The 27849-nt window shown below is 51.1% G+C and overlaps 2 protein-coding genes across 2 annotated transcripts; one reads left to right on the forward strand and one right to left on the reverse strand.

The window, feature by feature from the left end:
• The first annotated feature begins 3296 nt into the window (after positions 1-3296).
• Positions 3297-10133, forward strand: LOC129084579 (keratin, type II cuticular Hb5). Its single transcript, XM_054590784.1, has 9 exons — positions 3297-3716; positions 5407-5615; positions 6205-6265; positions 6415-6510; positions 7140-7304; positions 7561-7686; positions 8090-8310; positions 9467-9498; positions 9940-10133. Exons 1-9 carry the CDS (start codon positions 3297-3299, stop codon positions 10131-10133), a joined length of 1524 nt encoding a protein of 507 aa, XP_054446759.1.
• Positions 10134-18286: 8153 nt separating this feature from the next.
• On the reverse strand, positions 18287-27802 carry LOC129084581 (keratin, type II cuticular Hb5-like). Its single transcript, XM_054590785.1, has 7 exons — positions 27380-27802; positions 24420-24628; positions 22912-22972; positions 21831-21926; positions 20996-21160; positions 20626-20751; positions 18287-18511 (listed from the first exon to the last, which is right to left on the reverse strand). The coding sequence occupies exons 1-7, from the start codon at positions 27800-27802 to the stop codon at positions 18287-18289; spliced, it is 1305 nt and encodes a 434-aa protein (XP_054446760.1).
• Between the last annotated feature and the right edge of the window lie 47 nt (positions 27803-27849).

Consider the following 27849-nt stretch of genomic DNA (forward strand, 5'->3'; position numbering starts at 1 on the left):
CTTGAGTGGACATTCCTGACAATGGGTGTGACCTTCAAAAAGTCTGGGGGCAGGAGAGTACAAGACCAAGAGGGTGGTGAATGACAACACCCAGGACACGAGGGTGTGGAGGGGGATAATTGGAGTTACCTGGGGAGCCCCGGAAAGGGCGTTTTATGAGATGCTTCCTGAGACAGGGAGGAGGAGAAATCACAGCCACCCTCTGAGTAGTTCACAAAGGCTTCCTGGAGGAGGTGGCTAGCCATCCTGGGACATTTCAGGCAAAGTATAACTAGGGAGAATGCTTGGAGGACAAACAGAGCACAGGTGGACAGTAAATGAGGGGGAGGCTGGTGAAGGGAGATCAGCTGCCATCCCAGCACGGGACAGGGGTCTGGTCCTGCTGAGCAGAGGCGGTGGGTGATGGGCAGAGATAGGCATGGAACTATGGGTTTTCTGTCCCTCCCCTGGGTAAACCCAAAGGACAAAGGCCTATGTGCCATGGGTACAGGGCAGCTGTGTCAGCCTGGTCTGTTTTGTGAGTTTCTCACTTGTACTGAATGAACTGGAAATAGTTGCAGAAGGGCATAGGCTCCCTCTCCAGCCCAGCCCCTCCAGTCCAAAGTGCAGAGAGCCAGCCTGGCAGCCCCCACCAGCCATGGTCTCAGCAGCCATTCGCAGTGATACAAACTTTACACAGTGCCCGTGAGCGCATCCCTGTGCCAGGCTGGGCCTGCCCTCACTCCAGGCCTACCCAGCCAAGTGCCCACACCATTGTTCTGGACAATTCAGCAGGCCCTGGATGGGTAATCTTATTTCTGAAAGCTGTGGGGCCTCTCCAGCTCTACTGAGTCCCCTAGTTCCCCTTTCCCCTCCTCAGTGCCCAGGCCCAATTCAGCGTGGAGGTTTGGGAGGAGTGCATGCATGCGTGTGTAGGTGCGCGCGCACACGTGTGCGTGTTGGGGGCATAGGGAAGCAGCTGACCGGGGAGCCACCCTATAGGAAAAAGGGTTCACTCTCTCCTGCTCCCAAAAGGCAGGAATGGGTCTGCTTCTACCCTCTTCAATAAGCTGAAGGACAGCAGAGGCTCATAGGAGTTGAGAAAAGAGGATGAGGTTTTATGGGCTCTTGAGGCTGGCTGAGGAGAGGGCTCACCCATCCTCTACCTCCCACACTCAGCCACCACCCTCCTCCCCACTTTCAAAGGGCCACACCCCTCTTGGCCCACACCACGTCGGCTCCAGTCCCGCACAGCTGTCCGTCAGTGAGCTCAGTGTCCAAGGCACCAGAATACACCCCTGGACCCAGGCCAGCAGAACCCCCGTGCTCCACAACATAGCTCCCTCTCTCCACCCCCAGACTCCACCCCAAATTTTTATACTAGTGAAATCAGGTTAAAGAAAACATGAAAGGCAGCCTTGGAAGAGTAAAGAAGTCATAAATATGCAGAGGAGGTGAAGACCATGGGTGGGGCGAGGAACAGGCCCAGTCTCTGCTGGGGGAGGGGTGCAGTGGGTTGTGGGGGCAGTGCTTCGACAGGGAGCAAGAGTCCTTTCCTTGATCCCCAAAGCACATTTTTGTATATTATCCACTTAATCCTCCCAACCACCCTGGGGAGAATTCCACATTACAGTGAAGGAAACAGAAGCTCAGAGAGTTTAAGAATTCCCTCAAAGCCACATAGCTAGAAAGGGTCCAAGGTGGAACCCAGTCGGCCAGCCTAGATTCCACTGCCCAGGTTGCTAAATCCCAGTGGTTTCCCACGGCTAACTATGCTCTGAAGATCATCTGGGGCCATAGTAAAGCTACCTGCTCCTACCCCACCAGTTGCCCAAGGTCTTTCTGCCCTACTCAAAACAACAGGTGTGGAATGTGGAGCTAGAAGCCCATCAGCCTAGTTATGGGTGAAGGCCTGCGTTGGGCCTAGCTGTAGGGACAAGGGCAGACCCAGGACAGAATGTCATGCCTTTGAGGGGAGATTCAGGAAATAGTGGCACAGTGGCAGTGTCTGGTTCTGGAAGGCTCCCTGGAGGGGTTGTCACCTCAAAGGAATGCCATCAGCTCTTCTTCCTAAGGCTCCTAACACCTTGAGAGTCTATCGAGCCTCCCTAGGTCAGGGACCACATGCCCCAGGCCTGTGCTCACTGAACCTTAAAAGAATAGCAATTGCTTTTCTAATAAGTGGCCCCAGGACACACAGGGCCAAGGGGAAGTTAGAAGGAGCCAGGACCCCAGAGCACCTATTAGCCAGAAATCACAGTGTCCTTAGACAGGGAAACCCACCTTCCCACCCAGCAGTCCCTAAACGTTTCTCTGAGAATGACAATCAAAGGCTGACTAACAGCATGAGCACCTCCTCTGGCTGGTGGTCTTAAAAGAGAGACTCAAAGGACCTGTTTCTTCTTAAGTAGCCAAAGGAAGCTACCCAGAGCAAGTTCATAGCAGCCAGGTTATCCCAAGTTAGGGTTCTCTATCCGTCAGCCAAGCGGGAGAAAGTGGCTAAAGGGGAGGCTCCCATTACCCACAAGCGGCTGTTATAGAGGCCACTGAATGTTAAGTGGTTTGCAGTTTTGCTGGGCAAGAAATAGAGGCTCTGAAGCAGAGCCTCTGATCTGAAATCCAGAAGGTTCTAAGCAATGGCGTTCGACGCCTTGGTCCTGCAGGGAGTATGTTCAAAATGGCCCCTCTGGCCCTGAACCACCTTCCAGACAATGCTGCTGCCTTGGTGGGTTTGGATTCGTCTGACCTATCAGCCCCTGAAACAATGATCTGTTTGACAAGGAATGCTGCCTGGAGCCAGGAAGAAAGAAATAATGACCTCTTGTGGTCTCATCCAATCTGGGATCCTGGAACTTCTCCCTGAGACAGTGGCCCCCTGCCTCTATCCCAAGCCCACCCACCTCAGACTGTTACGGAGCTCAAATCCATCTCCAGGTGTGGGTTGAGGCCAACTCACAGGGAGAATATGAGAAAATTAATTACTTAATATATGTAAACAAGCTTTGAAGATGAAAAGTGCAAACGCACAGTGTTCCTAATAACATCTTCAATACTTTTACGGAGTCCCAGAGTCGCCGCTGAGCTCACCTTTAAGACGAGTCCTTGGGGAGTTGCTGGCAAACTCCCCAAGCCAATAAACAACATAAAATGCCTTTTCACTCCTTTTATGCAGCCAACGCTAGCTCTCCCCACCAATAAAAGGACCAGGAAGGATCAGAGAGGCCAGAAGGAACCTAAGCAGTGCACCTGCAGCCCTCGAAGACCCCTGCAGCCCTCGAAGACTCCCGCAACCCTCAGGCTGTGCTCAGACCCACACGATGTCCTGCCGTTCCTACCGGATCAACCCTGGATGTGGGGTCACCAGGACCTTCAGCTCCTGCTCGGCTGTGGCCCCCAAAACTGGCAACCGCTGCTGCATTACCGCCACCCCTTACCGAGGGGTATCCTGTTACCGGGGGCTGGCAGGCTTTGGGAGCCGCAGCCTCTCTCACCTGGGCGCCTGTGGGCCCCGCATGGCTGTGGGTGGCTTCCGTTCCAGCTCCTGCGGCCGCAGCTTCGGATACCGCTCTGGCGGCGTGTGCGGACCCAGCCCGCCCTGCATCACCACCGTGTCGGTCAACGAGAGTCTCCTCACGCCCCTCAACCTGGAGATTGACCCCAATGCCCAGTGTGTGAAGCATGAGGAGAAGGAGCAGATCAAGTGCCTCAACAACAGGTTCGCTGCCTTCATCGACAAGGTCAGTGAGGCCCAGGATGGTTCCAGCCCTGCCCGGCTTCGGGAAGGTCCCAGTCTGTTGGGGAGACAGTATGGCAGACAGGTTTGAGGCAGGAGAGGGAGAGAAATGCAACCATTATAGGCATGAGGATCAGCATTCATTGTTTAATTCCAACAAAGTGTATTGAGGGCCCAGAGTAGCCCAGAAATCGAGCTTGTGGTCAAAAGCGTTTGTGTACTTCTGGAGACAACATAGGAATATCAGAGCTGCCCTCAATAAACTAGACTGGGTGCTGAAGACTGGGAGCAAATGGGGAGAACAGAAAATGTGGCTCTTGGCTCAGGCAGCTCTGGAAGTGGCTGGGGCACAGCTGGGAGCCACGCTGCCTCCTGCATTGTTGCTCTGTCCCTCAGCAGTGTGGGACCCCTGGCATGTGTGTTACATGTCTGGATAATAGAACCAGCCTCAAGTGGTAGTTGTGAGGATTAATGGGTCTGTGCATAAAAAATGCAGACATATAATAAGTGCTCAAAAGTATTAGCTGATAGTGTTATTTTCCAAGGACAGTAGTTAACTGATGTGAGAGTTAACCAACAAGGCCTGGCAGCCTCTTTAATGGATGAAGGGGTGGGACTATGGAAGGGAAGGCATGCAGGCTGGTGAGGGAAGGCCCATGGACACAGCATGACAAATGCCACACTGCTGTGAGGCTGCCACCCAAGAAGGCCACCCCTGCACCTCCCTTCTTGTTGGACCCTCCCGTGCCCATGGGCCTCACTCTGGTGGAGTGGATGGGACCAGGCTCTGGGGTCTGAGATCAGGGGCTCTGGGGTGACAGCAGTGACCTTCCTGTTAGCACTTTCTCTGTAGTGATTGTAGTTAATCCTCAAAATGGCCCCATGGGGTATATTATTATCTTCATTTCTGAGTAACAAATTGAAGCTGAGGGAGTTTAGATGAGCTGCTTAGACATCCTATGGTGGGCAGGTGAAGGGGTCTTAAAGGATGGCAGATCCTGACTCCATCAGTGTGTGACAAAAAGCCGGTCATTCCACACCAAAGTACAGTTTCCCTTTCCATCTGTTTGTTGATGGAAATAACATCTCCCCACCCGAAGGACTGTAAGAATGGAATGAAATAGGCAGATAGATGTAGATAGATAGACATAAATATAAATATACATACAGATAGATGTAGATGAATGTGTGTGTGTATCTTCGCACAGGCCCTGGTACCACATATTAGATATTGAATAAGTGTTGTATAGATGAATAAGTGAATTATAATAATAGTTAATTAGAGTAATTACAGTAATGATCAAACTAATGAAGCACTTACTATGTGTCGGAGACTGTACTGAGCACTTGACGTGCATTAACTTGTTCAATCTTCACAACTCTAGAGAAGGTACTATGATCATCTCTGTTTTAAAAATGAGAAAACCCAGCACCAAGCAGTTAGACAGCTTGCCCACTTACAGTGGCAGAACCAGGGTTTGAACCAGACTTTTGGTTTCAAGCCTGAGTGCTTTCCCTAATACCCACATTGCCCCGGGGAGTTAGGATCTAGGCCCCTTTGGTTGCAGACATTTGACCCCATGGCTCAGCTCTTGGCTGGCCCTGCCGCTCAGGGAGCAACAGGGCAGATCCAGCTCTGTGGACCATGCACCCCGCCTAGACTCCTCACTGAGTCTCTTTCTGTTGGGCGGCAGGTGCGCTTCCTGGAGCAGCAGAACAAGCTGCTGGAGACCAAGTGGCAGTTCTACCAGAACCAGCGCTGCTGCGAGAGCAACCTGGAGCCGCTGTTCAATGGCTACATTGAGACGCTGAGGCGGGAGGCCGAGTGTGTAGAGGCTGACAGCGGGAGACTGGCCTCAGAGCTCAACCACGTGCAGGAGGTGCTGGAAGGCTACAAGAAGAAGTAAGTTCAGCATAACCAGGGGAAACACAGGGAAAAGGGGGAGGCTCCACCCACAACCTGTGGAAGCAGCTTCTCTAAGATTCCTGCATGTGAACAGGAGTACCTGGAACCTCAGGAAATGTCCAGGAGAGACCTAGATTTCTTTGGATTCTTTGGCTTCATCTCCACCCCTTGGAGGTCCCGCGGGTCTTAGAGCTGGTTCCAGGGGAGTAAAGAAAGGAATCCCAGTGGAGTTTTGCAGCTGTCTTTGGTCCTGCCCCTTCGGGCTCACGTGTGTGACATGGGCTCTGTGCTCTCCCTGCCCAGGGCATGCTCTCTCTTTGGATCTAGGGTGCACAGATGATTCTAGACTTGGGGGATAAAGTGTGCTTCCCTGATCTCATCCCACAAGCAGAAGAACTGAGGTAGAATAAGCCAAGCTGGCACAAGGGCTAGCCCATGAATAACACACAAAATAGACTATGGAGGGAACAAGATAACATTTGCAGCAAGTTAATTCCTGTTGGCACCTGGAAAAGCTTGAGTGGGAACTGGGGTAGTATCCAAGTGCTGAGCCCTCAGCTCTGGTCCCTCTGTCCCCCACACTCAGGTATGAAGAGGAGGTGGCTCTGAGAGCCACCGCAGAGAACGAGTTCGTGGTTCTAAAGAAGGTGAGGAGACTGGTTGCAGGGCAGGGAAGGAGGGCGACCCATCTGTGCAACCTCCAATGGGGGTGCGGTCACCACACTGACCAGAGAGGCACCTTCCCTCCTGGGGTCCCCTCCCACATGCGTGCCCCTCCTCCTCTCTGTACCACCAGGACGTGGACTGCGCCTACCTGCGGAAATCAGACCTGGAGGCCAACGTGGAGGCCCTGGTGGAGGAATCGAGCTTTCTGAAGCGCCTCTATGACGAGGTGAGGGGACCCCTGCCAACCAGTGGGGGCAGTGGAGGGGACGTGTGGAGAGCTGGGGGAGAGGGGTACGGGTTCATTATGTGCATGTGTTTGCCCCATGTGTGATATAAGCATGAAAAGAACATGTACACACAGGCAAAAAGGGTATGTTGTATGGCTGTCATAGGCATGTGTGTATATGTGCCAAGCTGAGAGCCTGGCATACATGTATGAAGACAGGACTGTGTGTGGTCAGGCCTCTCTATGTCTCTGAGCACTTCTGCATGTTGCAGTGTATCTGTGTGCTGGTGTGTGCATCTGTCACTCCACACATGAGTATGAAAGTACATATGTGAGGGTGGGCATCAGGGCGATTTCTAGCTAGACAGGGGTCTTAATTAATGGACAAATCCTCAGTTCCTTTGCTAGATGACTTAGAATTAGGCTGTTTTTTCACATACTAGACCCCTTCCAGCTTTATTTTATGATGTGTCTGTGTGTGAATGGAAGTGGGTGGGAGCATGGGAAGCAGGAGTCATGTAACATTTATGACCAGTGTCCCCTCCAGAGCATGAGCAATGCTCCCCGGGGTGGAACACGTGGCCCAGATCAGGCAACAGAACTAAATGCATTGGCTGTTGGTCCCCCAGGAGGTCCAGATTCTCCACGCTCACATCTCAGACACCTCGGTCATAGTCAAGATGGACAACAGCCGGGACCTGAACATGGACTGTGTTGTGGCCGAGATCAAGGCTCAATACGATGATGTTGCCAGCCGCAGCCGGGCCGAGGCCGAGTCTTGGTACCGCACCAAGGTGGGTGGTACAGGACACCTGCCCCCTAGATATGGCAGTGGGACAGATTTGAGGTAAATATTAGAAAAGTCTTCTTTGGTCTGTGGATTCTGGTCCCAAGCGATGGTAACAGAAGGGCAGGGAGCTCTCAGGTTGAGGGGGCAGAACAGGGCTGCCATGGATGGTTGCACAGGCTGAGCACCGTACAGCCTGCACTGTCATCCATGGTGTCCTGAATGGGTGGGACATGCCGTCCTGAGTCTCTGCTTCCCCCCAGTGCGAGGAGATGAAGGCCACCGTGATCCGCCACGGGGAGACCCTGCGCCGCACCAAGGAGGAGATCAACGAGCTGAACCGCATGGTCCAGAGGCTGACAGCTGAGATTGAGAATGCCAAGTGCCAGGTAGCGTGTGGGGAGAGCTCAAACACCCAGCTCAGGCAGACTGCAACACCAAGCCCTTTGCCCTTCTGGACCAAATCAGGCCTCATAGTGTGCACGTGAGGAAGCAGAGATCCAGAGAGAGGACAGGGGCTCTACCACATCACACAGCACTTGAACTGGGATGAGCTATATCACTGATGCCCCCCACCCCCCTCCTTGGCCACCCTGTGACCACCACCAAGTAGAGATGGTGAAAGCTTACACATCTCCTCCATGTGTTTACAACACATTAACTACTTGGTCACAGACAGCTAACCTGCCTTCTTTCTGGGACCTTCCTCTCCCTGCTCCAGTCCATTAGTTTGAGTGAACCAAGCTGTGCCTTCTCCCTCTCATCCTTGTCTTCTCACCTTCTTCCCAATAGCGGGCCAAGCTGGAAGCTGCTGTGGCAGAAGCGGAGCAGCAGGGCGAGGCAGCCATCAGCGATGCCCGCTGCAAACTGGCCGAGCTGGAGGCCGCCCTGCAGAAGGCCAAGCAGGACATGGCCTGCCTGCTCAAGGAGTACCAGGAGGTGATGAACTCCAAGCTGGGCCTGGACATCGAGATCGCCACCTACAGGCGCCTGCTGGAGGGCGAGGAGCACAGGTGGGGCTAAGGAAGACCTTCTGGGGTATAGGAAGTAGAGGACCTGGTCCCCTGGGAGTGAATTTCCTTAAGCCCAAGTGTGAGCTACATCTCTGCTGACCACTAGTACAGGTCAAGCTTCAAAAATAATAATTGTCAGATTCTTATTATGGATTGGTCCTGTGCTAAGCGCTCACTGTAGTCTTCACAGTCTGATGGGGTAAGTATCATTTTTCCCACCCAAAAATAAGGAATAAGGCTCAATATTCAGTGACTTTCTCATGACCATACAGCTAATAAATGCAATAGCTCACACCTTGGCTGGTGTGGCTCAGTGGATTGAGTGCCAGCTTGTGAACCAAGGGGTCACTGGTTTGATTCCTGATCCAGGTTCCTGACTGGGTTGTAGGTCAGGTCCCCAATTGGGGACATGTGAAAGGCAATCAATTAATATATCTGCTTGCACATTGATGTTTCTCTCTCTTTCTCCCCCTCTGTCTCCCCTTTCCCCTCTCTCTAAAAATAAATAAATAAAAAATTTTTTTTAAGTACAATAGCTGGGACCTGCACCCAAGTCATGTGCCTCTGAAACCCAATGTATCTGAGTAGCTTCCTACAGGAGGCTGTAGCTTGGCCTGCAGGCAGGCTTGCCCATTTTAAGGACAATGCACTCTATACAGAGGTGGGCAAAAGTAGGTTGGCAAAAGTGGGTTGGCAGATGTCTCTATGAAAAAAATATATAAAACAAGAATAAATAATAGTACGAGAATAAACACTGTGTTTCACATGCTCACAACTGTAAACCTACTTTTGCCTACTCCTGTATGTGGGCAGTAGCTCCTCACTGACCACAAAGCCCTGTCACACACCCTGGTGCATGTGATACAGCCGCTTTCTGTGAGCCCAGTCATACTATGCAGCGTGGGCCTGATCTCTCAGGGTGGAAGCAATGGGTCGAGTCCATAATCTCACCCCCCTCTGCTGAAAAATCAGAAGGCCTTGTCTCCGTGGTCAGAGAGCAGTTAAAGAAAGTGAGCCTTTAATGCAGACTTGGGGGAGCCCTTCCTGCTTCTGGGGGTAGGATCTGTACACAGGATGGCGCTCTCTGTCCCCAAGCAGCCATCATCTCAAAGAATCGAGCTCAGTGTCCAGAGTTAACAGTTTTCTTTCTCTATAGGCTGTGTGAAGGTGTGAGCGCCGTGAATGTTTGTAAGTATCTACTGGAAAACCCCTGGAAAAATGGCTTTGTAGATGGGCAAAGCTGAACCTTACAGTCTAAGCCAGTGAACCTGGAATGCTCCCGGACTGGGAGGCAGCCTTTCATCTTGCCCTGGCGTCTCACTGGGGACACCGAAGGCCTTATAGGGAAAGTAAGGTTGAGCTCCCTCCCCTGGTGATGGTGTGAACTGCAGGCCATGGAAATCAGGCCAGGCAACTCGCCCCGCTGATTTCCCAGGGTTCCCCTTGTCTTTCTTGCCCCATTCCCTTAGAAGGGCTGAGATGCTGAAAGGAACAGAGCCTGAGTTATTAACCACTAAAACGCTATGAGGAGAAAGAAGGTCCTGACATACGGAAGCCAATTAGGGCCTGACCCCGGGTTGGTGAGATCACGGGAGGCCACTCATCTCTCATTGTCCCCTCTTCTCACAGGCGTCAGCAGTTCCCGCGGCGGAGTCACCTGCGGGGGCCTCACGTGTAGCACCACCCCTGGGCGCCAGATTGTCTCCGGCCCCATGGCCACGGGGGGCAGCATCACGGTGATGGCACAGGACTCCTGCGCCCCCTGTCAGCCTTGCCCCTCCAGCTTCAGCTGCGGGAGCAGCCGGTCCGTCCGCTTTGCATAGAGTCTGGGGCCGCCTGTGTCCATTTGTGCACAGATGGTGTGTGAATGGAAAATGTGTGCTTGCTTCTGGAATCTTCCACATGTTCCTACAGAGGAACTGACCCTGGGGCCACTCTGCCACCTTCTCTTTTTAGGGAGTTGTTTCCTGGTTCTCCTCTTGGCTTCAATTAGAGTCATTCCCAGCCCTTCATGTAAATCCAATTTGACTCAAAAACACCCGTGGCCAATTTGTACCGTTTGTCAGTCACCCTGCGTGGCTGGACATCATACGAGTTTGATCTTTCCCTAGGATAAGAAATGAGCCTAACCTTCCTCAGGTCTCCCACAACCTGAGAATCAGAGAGGAAGCTTCCCCACACCCAGTGGCTCCCTCTCCTGGTTGGGGATGTCTCTGCAGGGAGCACCTGCCCAGTGGTCATTTTTTTTGTGTGTTCCTCTCATCTGTCTCGTCTCTCTGGTCTCTCTGACTGACTGCCTTTCTCTGGGTTAACCTGTTCCAGCCTTCTCAGTGACCTCCCAGCTGAGAGGCCCATTATGGGGAGGGAAATCCTTTTGACTTTTAACAGGTATTGTTATCCAATGCACCTTATACATTTCAGAGAAAACTCCATGGTTGCTCCGGATCTTCTCCTGCCCGTGCAGGAGGGGTCTGTCCAACGCGGAGTGGGTGGGATGGGGAAGGTTAGGCCACTTCCTGGGTCTCCCGCTTGTTACGACTGTCTGTGGGTGGCTTGCCTTCTGGGTTGTTTCAATTGGTGTTTCAATAAATGCTGCTGCAATGCAAGGATATATGATCTTATGAACACAATGGGCACCCCCTCCAACATTCTGACACTCCGCTCCCTCTCGCCCCGTCTCCAGGCGGCCAATCCTTTCCAGCCCCACCCCCACCCATGCAGTGTTTCCCGTTTCCCAGTGATTCTGCCTCTTCCCGTCCACTTCCATAGCCTGATTACAACTCAGTACTTCCCAGTCCACTCAGGCCTGGACCACAGCTCCCGCTTTCCCCATGGCCCCTTTCCCCTTAAACATCCCTCACATACCCCCAGCAGCCATAATCCCATCCTAAACTCATCACCCTTGCCCCCTCCCACTCGGTTCAAACCAGTTCCCAGCCTATGAGAGTGCTCCTTATGCCGAACACAGGCTCCCTCCATCTCCTGTTTTCCACCTGCCCCTCAGCCCTGCACAACCCAGTGCTGACGTTCCTAGATGAGGGCACCACCTCATGGAGACAAGTCTATGCTCTGAGGCCACCAAGGACCATCCCACATGGACACATAGGCCATCCCACACGCATCCTCCCTTTTGCCTTTGCTCAATGCTCTCTGCACTCTTCCTCCCTCCCCTCCTTCCCCACCCCCAACACACATACACACACACCCCTCTTCCCCTGCGCCACAGTGTCTGGAAATATGAGGATCTCTGGTTCTGTCTTTGTGGCCAGGGATATCATTGGTCATCTCTGGAGTCTGAATCAAGCTGGAGGTTCCTTGAGGGCAGGAAGTATCTCCTCCTGGCTCTGACCCCCAACTATGCCCCAGGACAGGGGTCAGGACATGCCAGGTCTGGGATGGATGGATGAACTGAGGCAGCTGGTAGAGCAGGGGTTGTAGATATCAGCCCTCTGGGACTCCATTTATCCATTGGAGGTGAGTCCGAGGCTGACTGTCACTATTCACAAATTGGCTGCCACTATTCCACCCAGATGTCCACCTGCCAGCCCCCTCTGCCGCCCCATCCCCAGCTTTTCCCTGGGAGAATAAGTTAAGACCCTGTGCATTCTGAGGAATCTCACCGCAGGCCCAAAGAGTTGCAGCCCCATTGGTGGCAGCAGCCTCTTCCCAGCACTGACACCAAGCTGGCTTCCTCCCTGTTTCTCCCTGTCTGGGCCTTAGGGATATGGTCATAGTGACAATAGGCCAACATTCAATTTAGGGCACCTCATTCATCCACAGGAAAGGGTAAAACTTGGGGGCTGAGAAGACAGGAGATCAAAATTCAAGCATCAACTCTGCCATGTCTCAAGGAGACCTTGAGCAAGAAGTGACCTTCATGCTCTGGCAATCAGCCTGGGGACCTGCGAGGCGAGCCCTGTCCAGCCCTGCCACCTCCTGTGGTTCTGGGTTGCTTAAGTGAGTCCATGCTTGTGAGAAACACCTTGATGTTACTATGGGTCTGAGCCAAGCATAACTAAAATGCCAAATCTGATACCACCCCCCAGATATGACACCATGCACTGAAAAGTCAAACAGCCAGGAGCTTAGATATATTCATAAGCTTTTTAATAAGTTTCCATGCTTTGTGTGCGAAGACCAGTCAATGACTCAGGCAGCAAGAGGTGCCGTTGGTTTGTGGATGAAACTTCTCCCCAGACCCTCCTTGCAGCCAACAGTAAAAGGCAGAACAAACTCTTCTGGTTAAGAAGATCCCAGGGCTCCCACAGCCCTCTTCTGATAGGGGAGCTATTTCCCATGGAAATCAAAGGGTACGATACAAGGGTAACTAAGAACTAAAGTTGTATGAGGAAAAAAACAAATTTAAAGGAGGAGCTGAGTGGTCTGGAATGAAGAGTTCAAGGAAGAGTCAGAAGAGCAGGCAGCCCAAAGGATAAAGCTGGCCCACGTGGGTGACTCCAGCGCTCTTTCCCAGGCTCCCCTCTCCACTGAAACTCCACAGACCAAGCTAAGACAGAGAAAATCAGACCTTCGGCCTGTTTTCTACTCTTACTCAAATACCCAGTGTGCCCCCCAAAGTACAAGGGTCTCCAAAGGATGAGAAGGTATGCATTGCAGTCCTTTCAAAAATTCTGGAAAGCATGGGCCTCGGCGCCCATTTTTCTCTCCGAGGCCAGACGCACTCCTCGCCAAGTCTCAAGTCCCCTTTGTACCGTTGTTACCAACACCCACTCCCAGACTGGTTCCAGCTCCCAGCCCCAGTGTCTGCAGTTGTCCCCTCAGTCTTTGGGACCTCAGGAAACACAGATGGGTGTCATTACTCACCTGAGCCAAGCACAATGAGAAATGCAAATTAACCACATGATCAAGGGAATCACACCGCATATCCCCCTTTGCAATGCCCATGGACCCAGGGAATGACCACCTGGGAACCCCCCCTCCCCCGCTGTGTGCATACTCACTGCACTGCCCACTCTCAGGACATTAAGAGGAGAGGGAATTGAGTGTTTCATTCATTGCAAATTAGAGCAACGAGGACGCCTGCGCGAAGGCCTGCTCTCTTTGGGTGAGGGGACATGCGATGAGAAAGGCTTAGTGCGCAGCTACTTCACGCCACTGTCCTGCCCCCACCACACCCCTTTGCACCCCCAGACGTCCCTGCCCATTTCTACTTTGTTCAAAAACCAAGTGGTCCCCCAGCATGTCCGCTCTTATTCCCTTGGTGCTAGTGGACAGTGGTGGAGAGGCGAGCAGCCAGGGGGTGGAGTGGGGTGGAGGCAGCACCCAGCGGGGGAGCTTCGGCATTAAATAATGGGGCAAACACCAGAGGCGCACCTACGTATATCCATACCTATCCTCCACCGCCACCAACGGAAAGAAAAGGCAAACCCTTCCCTAACCTCTCCCAACCACCCCTCCCGGGGCAGCAGGTACCTGGTGGGACTCCTTCCCCTCTCACGGACGACCTGGTAGTCCCTGAACCTGACTCTATCCCTTGGTAGGATCCAGGCCATCATGTGCCCAGAATGCAGACCCTCTGAGTCCAGGAAGCAGAGACTAGGAGCCGCTGTCCTGAGAAAAACTTTGGTCCTCCCAAGGTCCCAAAGGATCGATGTGCTCCCGGGGGACACGTTCTGAAGGCATCAGAAGGACTGCGCTGCCAGGGAGAACAGTTAAGGTTTTCTCACTTCTTGAGATCAAATATATATTCTTGTGGCAAAATATCTTCTACCCATTCAGGTCTTTTTTTAAATCTTATTTTTTAATCCCAAATACAATAAGATGGGAGAAGAAGAGTTCTTCCTGTAAAAGAAGTGAAAGACAGTTGCCCATCAGAAAGCCCTCTCTCCACCTCATCTCTGGGGGGACACTCCTGCATCAGAGGGGAAACTAAACAGACTCCCCAGGTGGGACTGCTCGGGGACTGTCAGTTCAGGAACTGGTCAGAGGCAGTTTCCCAATCACTGGCCCCCATCCAGGCCATCGGGGGAAATGCCCTCCGACCAGAGGTCTGAGCCGTAATTCTGGTTTCCCGCATAGGACACCTGTCTTAACCACCCCACAGTAAGATGTCCAAGATTCTTGGAGAGCAGAGCTTATGGGGAGATGTTTCTACAAACGCTTCCGGGAGGCTCTTTTAAGTCATCCTCCATCTCTTATCTCCAGAGCGTCAGACTAGGGAGGTAGGATCAGTTACAGCCCCTCGTCCAGAGTTGATATGATGAGCAAGGGTGTTCGGCCAGAAGGAAAAATTGGGATAAGACAGTGGAAAGTCTATGAGCGTTGGCATTCTCTGCCCCTCTGTGTGGATCCTGGACTAGCTGTGGAAACTTAGTAAAGCTATTGAACTTCTTTGGGCATTAATTTCCTTACTTGTAAAATGAAGGTCATAATACTGTTGCTGTGAGAATGAATGAAATACATACATGATGCATTTAGCGGCTGCTTGTGCACAGGCGCCCCTCGCTCCCCCTTTCTGCCTTTGTCTCCACCACACCCGGCCTGGGCGCCCTAGGCTGGCTCCGACCTCCTCAGAAGAGAAATGCAAAGAGGTGAACCTGATCTTATGAGAATCTGAGGGAAAGTCACCTCCACAGTCAGAGTTCTCTGACTCTCCTGTTCCCTTGGCCCACAGCAACCCGCCGTTCTCAGCTTTAGTTCTTCCAGGAGTCACTTGGGCGCTGGTTAAATTCAGATTTCTGGGCTCATCTCCACCCCCCCCCCCAGATCCTGATATAGGTTTCGGTCTGGGGACCACAACTGGGGAAGCACTGAAACAATCTGGAATGCGGTGGGAGAGGGCCAAGGGGAGAGAGACAGACATTAACTTGATTAACTAGAAGAAAGCCGTTAGCCTTCGACATTTAATTATTCACACAGAAAAACAGAAGGAGCCATAACAGGAATCACCCAAATACAGTAAAATTCCAAACCACCAGAAATAGAAATCTCAGCAAATGAGCCTCAATCAGTCTTTGCATCCTGACATATGAATAGTTGGAGGACACTCCAGGAACATACAAACTCTCAAGTGAGGGGTCTCCCGGAGCTTCAGTTGCACTTCCCCCCAAGGTTCCCTCAACACTGAGGTGACATGCACAGTCCCTCACCGAGGACAAAAAGCCCAAAGGCTGCCCACACTCTGCCATCCCTCGACCTGGCTCCCTGCCCAGAGGGCCTGGCACATGGTCAGTACTTAGGAAATATCTGCCAACCTGAAGTCAGTTGGGAGAAAAAGTGACTAAGCCATCTAAATCAAAAAGTCTTTACGTCCCTTTCCCCGACCATGAGGAGGAAGAAATCAATGGAAGCGGCACTAATGCCAAACCCAGGATTTGCACTCAGAGGAAATCACAATTCCAATAAGAAGGAAATGGATAGTTAGTCTGGGTTCCCAGTAAGAGGAAATGACTAAACCGACCTTTGGGCCTGAGAGAGAAAAGACTTCGCCCCCCCTGCTCCCCACCCTTGCCCCTATCAGACCTTATCCATCCTGAGGCCCAAATTGCCCCCCACCACATGCTCCCAACCCCCAACCCCTGTGCCTGCTATGCAAACCGCACAGATCTTGCACTGGAGTAGGCCCCTGCTACAGAGGGGGAGCAGAGGGCGCTGCTGCTGGTGGCCGCGCCGCCCAGGCCACGAGGGACAGCGGAACTGAGGTCCCCGCAGACCACACCGCCCTGGGAACGGCTCACACCTGTGAATGGAGACACCGGGTCAGAATTCTCTTATCCCAGACATAGTGTGACCCAGTCCTTTTTTGGAATCAGTAATTGGCTCTCTTCATACTCCAAGGGACCAACAACATGAATCTTTTAAAACCACTGCCATTTGCTTCTTGGAGGAGCTTGGTTAGCAAATTGGACACCTAACTCTGCTTAAACCAGACTAATGTTGAGATGTGTTCATTCAATCTTTAAGCCAAAACTGATGGATTACATGGTGCAATTATCTAGAAATATGGTGGCTGGAAAGATGAGGGGAATAGATAGACACCTAGCCTAGGTTCTGTGTACACATGGGATTCTTAAACACAAAGATTGGAGAGCTGCTTGCAGTGTCTCCAGATGACCAGAATACACACCTAGTGTCTCTTCTTATTAAAACATTGTATCACGTAAGGAGTATTCTGTGTGTAATTGAAAGACTTAGGCTGTTTTTATAGAATCAGCTAGAGGGACAGAACTTGCCGCATTCATCAGCCTAGGCTCCGTGGGTGTTCCAGATGGATCCATGTGGGGTCAAACATTTTGGACCATCAGTTTGTCCAGATCCCAGAGACCTCTGCTACTACCACCCTACCCAGTGCCCCACAGACAGAGGTGCAGTCACTATCTAGATGCAATCTAATATTAAGAGGGGTGACACCCAAAAGAACCATGCCCACGCACACCCCCAACTTACAAATGTTGACTGAGCCCACGCCGTCACACAACCTGCAGGGGAGAGGAGAGAGTGCGCATTAGAGCCGAGCCCCCCTGCCCTTGCAGCAGGCCTGCTCTCCATCCTGAAGCAGGGGAGAGGGGACAAGGGGCTGGGGCCAGGCGGTCCACCTGCTGCAGACAGCATCAGTGTTGGCACTGCTCCCTGGGGTTCCCCAAAGGACGGGTATGGTAAAGGGTCGATGGCCACAACATGCAAAGCAGAATACACTACACCACCTTTTAAAATCTCATGTGCTGGGGACAGCGCATTATTCATTACATGACTGAGTTATTAATACACTAATGATTGTTATCATAATGAAAGTTTCCCTGTGCAAATGCCGAGGGCTTCACAGAATGCTAGTGAGTGGGTTGGGTTAAGGGTGCAAAGGAGGACACAGCTCCGATGGCTTCACCCGAAGTCCCAAGGAAATGGATAGAAGAGTTTATCTGCCTTGGTCAAGCATGGTGTGAATCCAGCAGCAGGGCCAGCTGCCTTGGGTGTCATGTATGTCAGATTTCAAACACCAACCACGTTCATGAGGAGCATGGGTGCAGCCCTGCCTGGCTACCCTGGATAGAGATACCCTTAGTCTGATAAATAACCAGCTATTACTTTTGTTACTATGTTCCATTAACTAATTTAATTCTTGCAACAGCCTTATGTGGTGGGTGTTACGATTTCCTGTTTTGTAGATGAGGACACTGAGGCATGGGGGTTCATAGCTAGAGCTGGGGTTTGAACCCAGATCTGGCTCACAGTTTGTGACCTGAACCTTATACACTCTACTCCCCATTATAGCTTGCTCCCCACTGGCGGGACCCAGCTAGGAGGCAATACTGATGCGGTTACCCCGAGACTTGAGGTCCATGCACCGTCCCAGGTATAAAGCCTCACTGTTCATTCCCAGGCAGACTTCACCTGCCTCCAGTTCTTGGTTAGAACTGTCAGCACAGCCTGAAGTGCCCTGTCCCTTTTCTACTTCCTCCTCTGAGATGCCTCCAACAGCGTCCCTGGACGCTGACCCCACCCCCCGACCCGCACCCCCACCCCCCATCTTGGATTTGTGCTGCCTCCATCTTCCCCTGTGCTGCCCCTTTCTATTCGCTGGCCCTGAACACCAGACTATCCAGGTTCACAGGATTTGTGCCTGCACCTCCCAGATCAAACGGCCTTTAACAAATCTTTTGAATGATTACAGCCTTTGCAACCCACTGAGATGTGATTGCAGAACATCCTTTCAGGCAGCAGGGTAGCATCCTTGCCTTGGAACAAGCTTTAGACACAGCTGAGGGGAGGGAAAAGATCACTGGAGTGCTAACCAGGGCTCTGATATCATGTTAGCGACCCACTAATGGAGCTGTGGTCTGGGACCAGGCCCTTCCCCTCTCTGGGCCTCAGTTTCTCTACCTGAAAAATGGGGAAATGGCTGGATCCCATGATCTTTAGAGTATTTCCCAGTTTGAATGCTGTCAGCCTAGGAGATTAGAGTTCAGGGAGGTGCTCCTCTAGCCTGAGTGAAAATGGGAAGTGAGCCCCAGCCCCGTCCTCACCGGCTCTCCTCGCCCTCCAGCAGCTTGCGGTAAGTGGCGATCTCCACGTCGAGGCCCAGCTTGGAGTTCATCACCTCCTGGTACTCCTTGAGCAGGCAGGCCATGTCCTGCTTGGCCTTCTGCAGGGCCTCCTCCAGCCCGGCCAGCTTGCAGCGGGCATCGCTGACAGCCGCCTCACCCTGCTGCTCCGCCTGGGCCACGGCGGCCTCCAGCTTGCAGCGCTGGGGGAAGGAGCGGAGGAGAGGAGTTTGGGAGGGTGCAGGCCATGGGCGTCCTGGTGGGTCTCCCACAGCCTGGTCATCCTATTTCATCTCCATTCGAAAAGGTCAGCTTTTAAATTAACTAAGCAGGGAAATAATAGCCATTTGGAGTTTTCTTCCTTTATTTTTATACCACTTGATTGTAAAATCAAGTCCATGGAGAGCCATTAGGGGGAGGAAACATTAGCACTGGAATAGGACTGACAATAATTAGTGATGTTATCTTCTATTTGTTTGCTGTCATTAGTTTACAAGGCACTTTCAGAACAGGCCTTGTGATTCCCGTTATGCAGATGAAGAGACTGAGACTCAGAGAAGCCGTGACTTGCCCTAAGCTACCCGATTAATGAGTGCCAACTCCAGGTTTTCAAAAGCCACTGTAGGGGGTCTCATTCTTTGAGCTCAGTAAACTGATAACCTGGTTTTAAAAAAATGGGTTAAGGGCTTGAATAGACATTTCTCCAAAGAAGACATAAATGTTCATCAGGTATATGAAAAACACACACTATCATTAATCATGATGGAAATGCAAATCAAAACTATAATGAGAATCGCCTCACACCTGTCAGGATCTCGTGTTGTGTTCTTACAACAGTAAAACAAATATATTTTTTAAAGCATATCAGAATGCAAGTAAAGTTCTAATCTTCTCTAATTTCACTTCTGAAAAGTAAATCATTCCCGTATTCCATTACCTCAGCTATTAACAGCAACAAATTACTTGTGACATAATGTACCCAGTGGATGAGAACAGCAAGCAGAAGGGAGAAGGCAGGGACTGAGCCAGGCATATGTGGGGACTCAGCATTCCAGTAGAGGTGGTATCACAAGCCCATGGGTAACAGCTAGATTACACGATATATTTTCTTGCTACAGTAGATATAGGAAATTTTAATTAAAACCCTACTTCTTGTATATACAAAAAATAAATTTCAGGTGGATTAAATACCTAAATGTGAAAGTTAAAACTATACAATGAGGGCAAAATGTAAGAGGATACATCTATGACCTCAAAGCTTCATAAGTATAACACATTTAAACTAAGAAGTGATGAATTAGGTCACATCCAGGTTAAAGATTTCTGTTCAATAAAGGACATCAGAGTAAAGCAAACTAGCAAGTGGCAGGTTGAGAGAAGATTAATTGCCACATGTGTAACTGACCAGGGATTACAATCTAGGTAGAATGGACAGAGGAATAATGCAAATCACCAAGAAGAAGACAGGAATCACCATAGAAAAATGGCCAGATGATATGAATAGGCAATTCTTAGAGGAAGTACACATGAGTAGTAAGTGTATGAGGAGACATTTGATATCACCAGTTAACCAGAGAAGCGAAAATTAAATATAAATTAGATTCTGGTTTACACCTATTAGATGCACACGAATTTGAAAGCCTGATGGTAGCATGTGCTGAAATGGAAGCCCTCCGGTGCCAACTGCAGGAGGGCGGCTGGCCCTGCGCTTCACCAGAACTTATGGACAGTGGGCAAGTGAGTATCTTACAACCCAGCAATTCCACTTCTTCCTTTATACCTTCAAACATCTCTCATGTAGGTGCAAATGGAGATGTGTATAAAAATGTTCACGATACAACTGTAGTGAAGACTTGGAAGGAAACTAAGTGTCATCAACAGGGGAATGGAGAGGAAACTATGGTTTATGGATATTAAAGAATCTATACAAGAGAAATAATGAAAGAGATCATTTATATCAGTGAGCATTGATTTCAAAGACATAATGTCAACTGGCAAAGGGAAGAATCAAAATCAGATTTATGGTATAATATCATTATGTAAATGTAAAACACTAAAATATTTATGTAAATATAAAGTATATAGTGTGTGTATATGTATACACATATATGTAAATATATGTATGAAAGGGGGACTATATATTAAATAGATAGGCCAATCCTCTGCCTCAAAGGTTTTGAGCACTGTTGGTCCTTTGGATGCAGGTGGTTAAAATATAAGCCCCTCCAAAGGTAGCAGGAGCCCCTCAAGGTAGAAGAAAAGCAGAAAGCAGATAAGAAGCAGAAGGTGTGCCAAGTGGTTCTCAGTGTCCCCCTACCTGCTGCTTGGCATTCTCCACCTCTGCTGTCAGCCTCTGGATCATGCGGTTCAGGTCGTTGAGCTCATCCTTGGTTCTGCGGAGGTTCTCTCCCTGCTGGGTCACTGTGGCCTTCATCTCCTCACACTGCGGGTTGGGAGACAAACATGCGGAAACTACCAATGATCAGCACACAGAGGGTGGGTGTCCTAGGAGGTCACTGACCCCCTCACCCCAACTCAGATTAACCAGCCTACTGTTATGTGATATCCCCACCTCATCCCCCTGTTCTGAACCTGAACCTCAGCTGCAGCCCCTTGGAGTGCCAGGGAAGCTCCAGGTTCATGACTGTCTTCCCTGCCCAGCAGGGCGGACTGCTCCTCCAGTTCACCTTGGTCTGGTACCAGGCCTCGGCCTCGGCCCGGCTGCGGCTGGCCACGTCATCATACTGAGCCTTGATTTCGGCCACAACCGAGTCCATGTTGAGCTCCCGACTGTTGTCCATCTTGACCACCACCGAGGTGTCAGAGATTTGTGACTGAAGGATGTGGATTTCCTGTAGGAGACAACAGCCAGGGCCCTCAGCTCCAAATCCCCTTCCAATTCCTGTCTCTCCAGGTAATCAAAAGCACAGTTCCAACTCTGAAACTTTACGAAATAAATTGGAAAACTACTGGCAAGTCAGGAAAATTTTAAGTGTAGCTTTAAGAGGAAAAGGCTGGAATTTGGACCATGGCCTCCAGGCAACAAGTAAGAAGGAATCCCATTAATGCTGAGATCAACAGAGGCCGATTTCTATGGTTACGAACAAACCAAATTCCCTTGCCTGAAGCCTGAACTCTCCAGATCAGCTGGAGCTGTCTGTGTAAGTCCAGCCAAGCAGATAATGGCCAGATTTAGAGTCCTGAGTTTTCACACTGTAGTTATTACTGTATCTATATACCTCTATTATCAAATCTCTACTTCATGTTGTGCTGTATAGACAGGCAGTGAGTTACAGTCTCTCAAATCATTTCAAAGGAAGGACAGCATCCATTGTCATTTTGAAAGGAGGCCTAAACAAGAGAAAATCTCCTCCAGTCACAAAAGGAAAGACTGTTGAGATCTTAAACAAGTAAGGAATGGGCAACTTTCCCTAGAACCAAGGAACAAGGACAGGCCACACCCCAGGAAAACCCTCCTCTGTCTCCTCTCTCCATTGCTCTTCCAGAGATGGGGAGACTCACCTCCTCGTAGAGGGCCCGCAGGAAGTGCATCTCCGCCCTCAGTGCCTCCACGTTGGCCTCCAGGTCAGCCTTGCGCAGATAGGCACTGTCTATGTCCTGGTGGAGAAGCCAGGAGAGTGTGGGGCATGGGTCATTCAGTGTCTCCGGACACTGCACTCTACCGTGGACCCTGATGCCACCTCATGGTCCAGACCCTCAACCCTGCTCATCCAACCAGCAATTACAAGTCACCTTCAGGGTCTCACTAGTAGGGACAGGGCCTTTGTTATCTGCCACTGCCATTACCTTCCATCACATAAACATCAGTGAGACCACATGGGATAGAAAATGAAGAGAAGTCTGACCCCTACAGACTTTGTACCAATTCCTCCAGATCTGGGGATTTTGATGAAGCAACGAGCCTAAGATCAAAACCCAAAACTACAGGCTGCTGCCACTAAGCTGAACTGGCCCACGGAAGCCTCAGAGCCTTGGGTGCACCTCCCCAAAAGGTCATCCTTGGCACCCTGGTCAGGCAACACCCAACACCCAAGTAGCTGACTTTCCTGCCTGAGACCAAGGTCATGCCTCTATGGGCAGATTTTTTTTTTAACCAGCCCTCTCTCCATTCTGTGATTACTCACAAATAAGATGGCTGGTAAGCACATTATTTGTAAAACTACTTAAGTGTACACTTCAACTCAACATTTTGAAAGGGAACTTATGAGCAGTTTTTTTTTCTTCTGCTTTTTTCATCATCTGCAATTGCCACCACTCACAAAATCACTGGCAAGCTAAGAACCAGTCGGGAGGCATTGTCAACATGAGAGCGAAGTGGATTTAAGGTGACCATTTCAGTGAATCAGAGAGTTTACAACAAGCCGAACAGCAGTATGATGAGGGTTTCTTTCTAAGAAGTCTTGTCAGCACAGTCTGGGTGCCTGCACAGGGGCCATGATGGCTTCCAAAGGTGGATCAACCTTTATTTGCCAGGGGACATGAGCGCCCTGCCACCTCAACTGGGCTGATATGACCGTGGCCATGTCTCAGAGCATCCACCATTCAACAGGTACCTGCAGGACACACAGAAAGAATCACTCACCTTCTTCAGCACCACAAACTCATTCTCAGCCGTGGCCCTCAGGACTACCTCTTCTTCATACCTGAGGAGAGAGAGCACAGGGCTGTGGGCTGTGGGCTGTGGGCCGGCCAGTGAACCTAGGTTTTCAAGACCCCCTCCTGCTGCCTTTGACTTTCTGTGTGCCCTGGGAGAAGGGTCTTGGCCTCTCTAAACTTCTATTTCCCACCCACAAAGAACCCACCAAAGGACACTGAACATGGAGTCAACGTCCCTAATTTCTGGTCCAAGCTTGGAAGCGAAGTCCTTGCAAAAGGTCAGGCAAGTCACTTATTCTCTCTGCACATTGGGCTAAATTGCCTGGTGTTCAGTAAGACCCTCAGTAATTTTATGGGATGAACGAAAGACAGTTGCTCCAAGGAGCCCTGCAACCCTAAAATTGTGCACGACATAAAGCTCCATGAAGCTATTCCCATGGCGTTCTTTCCCCCCTCCCCCTGACATCCAAAGACTTGAAATACTGGAAGCCACCCTCTCTGCCCAGACTACTGGGGGATGCTTCCAAGGTCCTCCTCCACCGGTTTTGTTGTTCTTTTGCTCTCTCCCATGAGGTCTTATCCCCGGAGCAGTCCCACCCCTGTTGACAAGGGAGACGAAAGTTCCCAGACCATGGTTTTCACAGCTTTATAATTACAGAGTAATTTTGGGCTACTATAAACTCTGAGCTCTGTGATTACCAGCCCTCACACCCCCAGAGTGGGGGACAGACCTTGACACCTACCAACAGAATTGTGTCTCTATTTGTACCACCCCCACCCCCAGGGGAAGTGAAGACCCATTGCTGGATCCATCTGGATGGTAAAACCTGACCTTTCAAGACCAGGATTCCAATTATTTCCAATTACAATCACCAGAAGTGATTATGTCAAAATCACCCTTCACTCTGTCCTTGTCTACCAGATAAAGTGGAGCAAGTTAAGTGATCCAGTGAGTAAAACTGGCTAATGGCTAAACCAAACAAGCCAGGTTAAAATAAAAGGGTTTACATGGACTTGTGAATTGCAGAGCCTTGTGGGACAAAAGCCTGGTGATTTATCTGCAGTGTAAATAAAAGAGACACCCAACTTTACCAGATATCTTGAGTAGCATCAGCCCGATCATTTTCAGATTTCTCTTCCAGGATATTTCCTTTCCCCCAATCCTGGCGCTGACTGCTCTCACGTTCTGCTTCCCTGCCCCATTGATCTCAGTCCTCCTGTTTCATTTGTTCTCTCTCCATCTCCTTGTCAGTCTTGTCCCACCCCTCCCAGGCTAGGAGCACTCATTCTCTCCTGATCTTTCCCATTCCCGAGGATGGGCTAGCTGCTAGAGCTCGGAGCCCGGACACGATGGAGCAGACTGATAAAGAGAACCATCTGATGGGTAGCCTGGAATAACCCTGACTTTCAAACATGTCTGCCTCCAGGATAGTTGTATGGACCATCCAAGACCTACCCCATTCCTATAACCATCCTTGGCCCTGTCATGCTTACTTCTTCTTGTAGCCCTCCAGCACCTCCTGCACGTGGTTGAGCTCTGAGGCCAGCCTCCCGCTATCGGTCTCCACACACTCGGCCTCCCGTCTCAGCGTCTCGATGTAGCCACTGAACAGTGGCCCCAGGTTGCTGTCACAGCACTTGCGGTTCTGGTAGAACTGCCACTTGGTCTCCAGGAGCTTGTTCTGCTGCTCCAGGAAGCGCACCTGCCACCCAGGGTGGGGAAAGAACTCAGTGGGGAGTCTGGGGAGGTGCCTGGCCCCGCAGAACTTTCTCTGCCCTTGGAGATGGACCCTGACTTGTAGTCACTTGTGACCTTCCCCCAAAGATCAAATAATTTACAAAATCTGAAAGTACAGCTCTTAATTGTTCCCCAAGTAACCTCCTCTCAACCCATCCCAATGTCCCACAAAGAGCACCCAATTTATTTGTGATTTGCTTATTCCGCACAGAACGAAGTAATATCTGATTCTGAAAAAATACCACAGACCACATGTGGTAGGTCAAAATGACCCTCAAAGATAGCCACGTCTTAATCCCTGGAACCTGTGACTCTGTGGCATTACATGGCAAGAGGGACCTTGCAGATGGAATTAAGGTCATGGACCTGAAAATCAGATTATTCTAAATGATCCTGGTGGGTCCCACATCAGTCACCTTTCAAAGTGGAAGAGGAAGGCAGAAGAATGAGAGATGTTCAGAAGAAGAAGGCGAGGAGAGATTTCAAACACGAAAAGCCAGGAACACTTGACCGCTGTCACTAGCTTTCAAGGTGGAGAGGGGGCCATGAGTCAAGGAATGCAGGCAGGCGGGCAGCCGGGCAGCCTCTAGGAACTGAAAACACCCCTCGCCCCACCAACCAGCCAGCAAGGGAACAGGGACCTCAGTCCTACAATCACATGGAACTCAGGTCTGCCAAAAAGCTGAATATCCCTGGAAACAGGTCTTCCCCAGGGTCTCCAGAAAGAAATGCTGCCCTGCTGACAGCTTGGTTTCAGCCTCATGAGATAAATTTATGTTGTTTTAAGCTGCTAAGTTTGTGGGAATTTTTATGGCAGTGATTTAAAAAGCACCCATCATGACCCTTCCTCACTCTGCCTCAGGGGTGCAGGAGCCCAGGAGGGAGAACCCGGGACCAGCAGTTAGGAGTTCTCCCACCACCTGACTCTGCCCCCAACAAAGCCACTGTGCCCATTCTCTCGGAGCCTCACTGAGGCAGTGAGAGCACATCGTCCATTTACACGGGCAGCTCCCAAGCCCCATCTGGCCCACAGGCATGTTTTATTTGGCTGCACATTGTTTTATAAAAACCTGATTAATTACCAACATCTAACAATTGAGTGACTTCAGGCAAGACTCTAGATTCCCCTGACCTTGACAAACCAGATGCTCAGGCAATACTGGGCCTGTGGCTGGACGTGAGCGGCAGCAGCCGCCCCTGTAGGCGGGCGCGCCTCTCAGCTTGGCTCCATTCACCAGGCACCATGCAGCTGCTGGTCCTGAACTATGATCTTCTCTCAAGCCCTAAACTTCTGGGAGGACAAGCCTGGTATGAAGAAAGCAACTCTCAATGGCCCATGCTTGTAGAAAAAGAAACCAAAATCCTAATTATCCAAAAGACATCTGCCTGGGGTCTCCACGTGCAGGCCCAAGTGGTGAGGACAACTCTCTGGCCTGCCTGCTCTGCCGGCTTAAACCCACCACGTCGATGCCTGCCTGGTACTTGTCCTGAAGGGAGAACGTTGGGAGATGAGTGGCTGTCAGCAATCCCAGGGGAGGGACTGATCCTTCCCAGCGGAGAGAGCAGTATTCCTGGGTGATGCCCAAAAGGCCACATGCAAAGATTCCTTTCCAGTCTGCGTGTTCAGGGTCCTCACTGTGCTTTTGTGCAAATTAGGAAAAGGTGCATCCTCCGGGCAGATGCTGCCCCCTGCCAGGGCACTCAGCCTGGTGAGCAGAGCAAGGGCTGGATTTCAACCTCCCCCACCCCCATCTTGGTGGGAGTCTTCACGCAGTGAGTAACCTGCATGATCCAAGGGTCAGCTTCTTTGTGCCAATGGAAGGGAAGAGTGGTTTGGACAGCCAGTACCATGCTAAGAATTGATGCACAGCACCTCACTTGCAGATATGCTTCTTTCTGATGGTGGTGTTTGTCTGAGAGCAAAGCTCCCACCCGTATTCCCTGGTGTGCACCTACTGGATGTAGATGGGCACACCACACCATTCAGCACTAGAAGGTGAGCCTTTCCTCCCTTGGATTCCAGTGGCTGTCCTCCCCCAAACATCGGATTGCAGGCTCTCAGAGGGGGTATCACTGGGTCAAAGGAAACCAGAGCTGTATATCCAACCACAGGAGGGCTCTGAAACTGCAACATTGGAGAAGTGCAATTCAACAGCCCCTCTGGGGACCTCCCTTAAGTTTCTCAGCTCACTGTCTTTAATCTATGTAAGTGTTTGGTGGGGAGGACACCTGGGGCAGAAGTCCTGGAAATTCACAGCCTTCCTATGATGTCCCTGCCAGGAATGAACAGGAAAGAAGCTTCTTGCCCTTCTTTGTCCTGGCTCCCCTTTGCATGCTGGTGATGGCAGCATCTCCTCCAGGAGCAGGGTCAGACGCCAGCCTAAGGAGAGATGCCCACCGCACCCACCCGTTCACTGTGTGGTGGCTGAGATTCAGAAGGTGGGGCTCCAGACCCACATTCAGATCTTGCTGTGCAGGGTCAGCAGCAGCAATTAACCCTCCTTTTCTGGCTAGTGGTTTCATATTCATTATTGCAATTTTGACTCTCACGGCAACATTTGAAAACCAAGACCCTGATTCAGCCATGTTCCCAAGGCTACATGCTCATCGGTAGCAGGGTTGAGGCTCCTAGAATTTGAGCCCAGCCAGTCATTGTGTTCCAAGTCCCTTGCTCCTTCTTAAGCCACAAGCCCCAGGGGGCAACCCACAGACCCACCTTGTCGATGAAGGCAGCAAACTTGTTGTTGAGACACTTGATCTGCTCCTTCTCCTCATGCTTCACACACTGCGCATTGGGGTCAATCTCGAGGTTGAGGGGCGTGAGGAGGCTCTCGTTGACTGTTACAGTGGTGATGCAGGGCGGGCTGAGCCCACAAAGGCCCCCCGCTCTGTAGCCAAAGCTTCCCCCACTGCAGAGGGGGCGCACACAACTCACCGCAATCCGCGGGGACCCCACGGTACACAGGCTCCGGCTGCCAAAGCCCCCGAGGCGCCTGAGGCCTGGCCCCCCAGGACTGCCCCCACGGTAGGCCACGGCACTAGCACAGTTGTGAGCCCCAGGCTTGGGCACGACAGCAGAACAGGAGCTAAAATTCTTGCCCCCGTAGCCAGAGCTGATGCGGTAGGAACGGCTCGCCATGCCTCTGCTCTGTAGGCAGTGCCAGGGAATGGGGAGGGGACTGAAGG

The sequence above is a fragment of the Pteronotus mesoamericanus genome, unplaced genomic scaffold (genome assembly GCF_021234165.1).
Source record: "Pteronotus mesoamericanus isolate MK-2021 breed Mesoamerican mustached bat unplaced genomic scaffold, CSHL_Meso_final scaffold_21, whole genome shotgun sequence".
In the NCBI taxonomy this organism is placed as follows: domain Eukaryota; kingdom Metazoa; phylum Chordata; class Mammalia; order Chiroptera; family Mormoopidae; genus Pteronotus; species Pteronotus mesoamericanus.